The 5989-nt window shown below is 39.2% G+C and overlaps 1 protein-coding gene across 1 annotated transcript; it reads right to left on the bottom strand.

The window, feature by feature from the left end:
- Positions 1-4696: 4696 nt before the first annotated feature.
- LOC118575685 (vomeronasal type-1 receptor 2-like) lies at positions 4697-5626 on the bottom strand. The gene has a single exon (XM_036176127.1). The coding sequence runs from the start codon at positions 5615-5617 to the stop codon at positions 4697-4699; it is 921 nt and encodes a 306-aa protein (XP_036032020.1). The 5' UTR covers positions 5618-5626.
- Between the last annotated feature and the right edge of the window lie 363 nt (positions 5627-5989).

The raw sequence follows: 5989 nt of genomic DNA, 5'->3' as shown, positions 1-5989 counted from the left end.
AGGATTAACATAGTAAAAATGACGATCTTACCAAAAGCAATCTACAGATTCAACACAATTCCCATCAAATTACCAACACAATTCTTCACAGATCTGGAAAGAATAATACTCAACTTCATATGGAAAGACAAAAAACCCAGGATAGCCAAAAGAATCAGGTACAATAAAACAACCTCTGGAGGCATCATGATCCCCGACCTCAAGCTCTACTATAGCCCTACAATAATAAAAACAGCTTGGTACTGGCATAAAAACCAACATGTGGACCAATGGAATTGAACTGAAGATGCTGACATTAACCCACACACCTGTGAACATATAATTTTTGACAAAGAAGCCAAAACTGTACAATGGAAAAAAGAAAGCTCCTTCAACAATTGGTGCTAGCATAAGTGGATGTCAATGTGTAGAAGGCTGCACATAGATCCATATCTTTTACTGTGTACAAAATTTAAGTCCAATCAAAGACCTCAACATAAATCCAGTTACTCTGAACTTGAAAGACGAGAAAGTAAGAAATACTGTTAAATGCTTTGGCAGCAGAGATCACTTTCTAAATATAACACCAGTAGCACAGACACTGAGAGAAACAATCAATCAATGGGACCTGTTGAAACTGAGAAGCTTTTGTAGAGCAAAGGACATGGTCAACAAGACAAAGCAACAGCCTACAGAATGGGAAAAGGTCTTCACCAACCCCACATCTGACAGAGGGCTGATATCCAGAATATATAAAGAACTCAAGAAATTAGACATCAAAATGTCCAACAGTCCAATTAAGAAATGGGCTATAGAACTAAACAGAGAATTCTCCACAGAGGAATTTCAAATGGCTGAAAGACATTTAAGGACTTGCTCAACATCCCTAATTATCTGGGAAATGCAAATCAAAAGGACTCTGAGATACCACCTTACACCTGTCAGAGTGGCTAAGATCAAAAACACAGAAGACAGCATATGCTGGAGAGGATGTGGAGCAAGGCGAACTCTCCTTCACTGCTGGTGGGAATGCAATCTTGTACAGCCACTTTGGAAATCAATATGGTGCTCCTTTAGAAAATTGAGAATCCATCTCCCCCAAGACTCAGCTGTATCATTCGGCCATATACCCAAGGAATGCTCAATCATACCACAAGGGCATTTGCCCAGCTATGTTCATACCAGCTTTGTTTGTAATAGCCAGAACCTGGAAACAACCTAGATGCCCTTCAACTGAAGAATGGATAAAGAAAATATGGTACATATACAAAATGGAATACTACTCAGCAGAGGAAAAACAATGACATCATGAAGTTTGTAGGCAAATGGATGGATCTCACTCATAGTAGGATACTAGATGTAAAACATAGATGTCTCGACTGCTACACAACTCCATGGAGGCTACCTAGAAAACGGGACCCTAGGAAAGACACAGGGATCACTCAATGACAGAGAAAAGGATGAGATCTACATGAACAACCTGGATGACAGTAGGAGTAATGAAGGGCAAGATCTGAGGGAAAGGAAGCTTAGGGGAGCAGTAGATCCCAGCTGGATCAAGAATAGAAAGGGAGAACGAGGAATAACAGACCATGATAAATGAAGACCACATGAGAACAGGGAGAAGCAAAGTACTAGAGAGGTCCTCAGAAATCCACAATAATACATCCTCTGTAGACTGCTGGCAATGGTCGAGAGAAAGCCTGATCTGACCTAGTCTGGTGATCAGATGGCCAAACACCCTAACGGTCGTGCTGGAACTCTCATCCAATAACTGATGGAAGTGGATGCAGAGATCCTCAGCCAGGCCCCAGGTGGAGTTCCAGGTGTCCAACTGTCGAGAAAGAGGAGGGACTGCAAGAGTGAATTGTTGAGACCAAGATTGCAAAAAGCACAGGGACAAATAGCCAATCGAATGGAAGCACATGGGTTATGAACCAATGGCTGAGGAGCCCCTAGCTAGTTCAGGCCCTCTGGATAAGTGAGACAATTGAATAGCTTGATCTGTTTGGGAGGCATCCAGTCTGTGGGACCAGGACCTGTCCTTAGTGCATGAACTGGCTGTTTGGAACCTTGGGCTTACACAGGGACACATGCTCAGTCTGGAAGGAGGGCACAGGTCCTGCCTGTACTGAATTCACCAGGTTTAAATGAATCCCCAGGGGTGTCTTGGTCCTGGAGGACATAGGAATGGAGGGAAGGGGCTGGGTGAAGCTGGGGCTGGGGGCGGGAGAGGGGAGGACAGGGGAACCCATGGCTGATGTATAAAATTAAAACACATAATAATAATAATAATAAAATAATTTTTTAAAAAAGATAAAAAAAATGTTTCTTGTACTAAACTGTAAAAAAAATAGAGTATTAAAGAGCGGAAATGTAAGAGCCAATCAGAGGAACACTTTCCAAGGAGTCCCAGATTATGTACATATACCTAAACTTGGATAGAAGTTAGAATAGCTATGCTGACGCCATGGATCTTTGCTTAAGGCTTTATATTGTCACAAGCAATTATATTACCATGTCCCTATGCACCAGAAATAAAGAAAAAAAAAGAATTACAGACTAGATAAGAAAATTAATTATTTTTATGTCCCTGGTCATAACTCATGGATCCATTGACCTACCCATCAGTAATAGTACCTTTATTAGTTGCCTTTTTGAATGTTATCCTGAAGTTACATTTACATCTATTTGCATATATACATGTAGACATTACAGGATAGTGTAATACTTGGGGTTTCTAATGCTTCAACAAAACACCTTGACCAAAAAACAAATTGGAGACGAAAGGGCTTATTTAGCTTACACTTCAGCATTGTTGTTCATCACTGAAGGAAGTCCTTATCATTTACCTAAGAAATATAATGTGGCACTCAATTGTAACTTTTATATTGCCTGATGTTTTCTGTTGAATATAGTTAGCTGTAAGAACAAAGAGGAATGGAAGCCAACAAGAGAAAATAGAAAAGCATAGATGAGACCAGAGAGCAAATGAGAAATAAGAAAGTTACCACCTGAATATGTATGTTCCTTTAATAAGACCCTGAGATAAAAAAATTAGCCCCCAAACCTCGATACTCTGTATCATTATCTCTATAGCCCTGGAGTAGCCTGGAAGCTTGTCTTTCAGACAGCAATAGTGCAGGAAGTAAACACAGCAGGATCCCAGAGAAAAGCTAGTGCAGAGTCCATGGAGTGGAGCTGCTAACTGACTTGCTTCCCATGGCTTCCTCATCCCATGTTCTTATAGAACCCAATCCCAGCAATCAAGGGATAGCACCATGCACCATCGCCTGGGCCCTCCCCCATTGGTCACTACATGAGAAAATGCCTTATAGCTGGCTGTCATTGAGGCATTTCTTCAACTAAGGCTCCTTCCACTGATGATTCTAGCTTGTATCAAGTTGAAACACAAATCTAGTCAGTATAGATAGGATCAGCATATAAAGGGAACCTTGGGCTTACACAGGGACACTTTGCTCAGTCTGGAAGGAGGATATAGGACCTGCCTGTACTGAATCCACCAGGTTTAAATGAATCCCCAGGGGTGTCTTGGTCCTGGAGGAAATGGGAATGGAGGGGAGAGGCTGGGGGGAAGGTGGGGGTGGGGCAGGAGAGGGGAGGTCAGGGGAACCCATGGCTGATGTATAAAATTAAAACACATAATAATAATAAAATAAATTTTAAAAATAATAATTAAATAAATAAATAAATAAATAAACTAACACTTTGAAAGAAAAAAAAGGAGGGAACACACTTTATTTTTTTCTGAGATTGGGTGACCTGGCTTACTATTATACATATAAATCTAACAATTTTCCTACGTATCTTGTGATTTCATTATTTACTGTCATCAAACAATCATTTTATATATGATTACACATTTAAGTACCAGTTTATCTGCTTGTGTATATCCTCCAAATTTCTTTTCTATAGTAAATGGAGCAGCAGTGAACTTGGATGGAAAATATCTTTATATTATGATATGGAGTTCTCTGGGTATATGCACAGTTGTTCCACATTTAATTTTTTAGAAACAATAAAATTAATTAACGTAAAGATTTTATTAATGGCTTACAAATGTTTTTTTTTGATGAAACACAAAGCATTATTATGATGCCAAAGCAGGTAAAGTCAGAAAAATAACAATGAAAATTTATAGGTCATTGTCATTGATGATACAAAAGTTCTCAATAAAATAGCTAAGCAAATTCAAGATCATGTCAAAACCATCATTCAATTTGAATTGAAATCTATTGAAGATGAAATATATTAACATGATTTTTTGGTACTGGTGAAAGCTAAAGCATCTGTGATGGGACCAGGGCCTCCTGAAGAACAAGTTCAATGCCAGCTATGGATTCAATTTTCCTTGCTGTTAGAATGTGGTGCACAGCAGTGCCTGAGACTTCACCAAGAAGTCATCATGGAAAGCAACAAGATTGGCAGATTTATTGATAGCATTTTTTCCTGGCTCCTTCAAACATCAGATGGGCACTGGGAAGACTTTCCAAGCTGCAAGTTCAAGAATGTAAAGGATCTCAGCTATTAAGTGTGCTGATTCAAGCAGATGACAAAACTCCCATACTCATTTCGGTTAATGATAGAAAGACTAGGTGCTACCTTCTTAACATTCTGAATTGAATTTTTGAGTGTGATTGGGGAGTAAGCAAGCAGATTTGGAGCAAAACATATCATGTAAATGATTAAAATAAGATTAAGAGGTTTTATTCCTCATCCCAATCAAACTGAATCTGGACAGAATGGAATAATGTTTCATAAGAACAATGGGTCCAAAAGATGGAAAACATAGAGAAGTGATGCGGGTGATATTCACAAGCCACCAATTTTGACTAGACAAAAAAGCAATGCAGCCTTTTAAGATGGAGGAGAGGGTATAAAAAAACAGAAAGGTAGCCACCAATGCCAGGATGTTCTGCGTAGCTCTGGACTCAGGAGAGGTTCTGCTAAAAGCAGTACTGCTGCGGATGTGTTGGACACTTTGCTTGTGTCTATACAGAATGACAATCATGGAGCTGCTGGACCAGGTGATCATCACAGAAAAAAGGATTTCAGGGAACACAAACAATGCTATATAGAGTGAGCCACTGATTTCACCACTCCCTACAATTGAGCAGTATCCAAAATTGTATTTTCTTGTGGCATTTTTACTATTCCTTTCAATGAAAGGATAAACAAAGAAAATGAAATTTATCAACATGTAAAAGACCCAGAGAAGGTCAATGGAGCATCCAATGTACTTTGCAGCTTTGAATTTATGATCTTTCCAAAAGAATCCCCGTGGATTGATTGTGATGGCTTGGAAGATACTAAGGTGGCAAGTTGTGCCAATGGACACACTTTGCCCAAATCTTTGAATGTACAATAGGAGCTGGCATCCAAAATCATTCAGGAATTGCTTCAATCCCCAAATTGCCATTGTGTGGGGCACTCCTGCAGAGAGAATGACCAAGGCATTGGATGCCATTAGGTGCATGAGAATCAAATCTGTCGGCTTTAGTGTACATTCTCTGTAGTAAAGGACTACATAGTAGAACATAAGAAAGAGCTTTCCCAGAATTCCAGTGGTAGTTTGTGATAAGAAAATGATTCTAATTGCCAGATTCCATAAATCCATTATGTAATTCAGCAAAATTATCTTTAGATTATGGCCCTGCTATTTCTCAGTCTAATTAATAATGACAATTATTTGCAGCCTAGATTGGTAGAAGAAGCCTTTAATTCATGCACCAACTCAGAGCCTGAAGCAAAGAGTCCTTTAATCTCAGGAGATAAACATTAGCCCTGACCACTTAAAGAGACCTCATCCCAAAATTTTGACAGGAGTAGTTACTTTCCATGTATGTTACTGTGAGATTGATCAATACCTCAGAAAGAAAAATTGATGGAATGAGATTCATCAAGTTTCAGAGAAAATGGTCATGTAGGACAACATGGTTTTGGCCTGTGAGAAACAATAAAAAGTGACAGCCTATACAAAAAAAAATGA

This window comes from Onychomys torridus, unplaced genomic scaffold (assembly GCF_903995425.1).
Source record: "Onychomys torridus unplaced genomic scaffold, mOncTor1.1, whole genome shotgun sequence".
In the NCBI taxonomy this organism is placed as follows: domain Eukaryota; kingdom Metazoa; phylum Chordata; class Mammalia; order Rodentia; family Cricetidae; genus Onychomys; species Onychomys torridus.
Note: the sequence above shows the minus strand (reverse complement) of the source record. Positions and strands in the feature narration are given on the sequence as shown.

What these genes read in the sequence shown, in the direction of transcription:
- LOC118575685 (XM_036176127.1), bottom strand. Translation starts at nt 5,617, where the DNA reads ATGGATTTATGGAATCTGGCAATTAGAATCATTTTCTTATCACAAACT.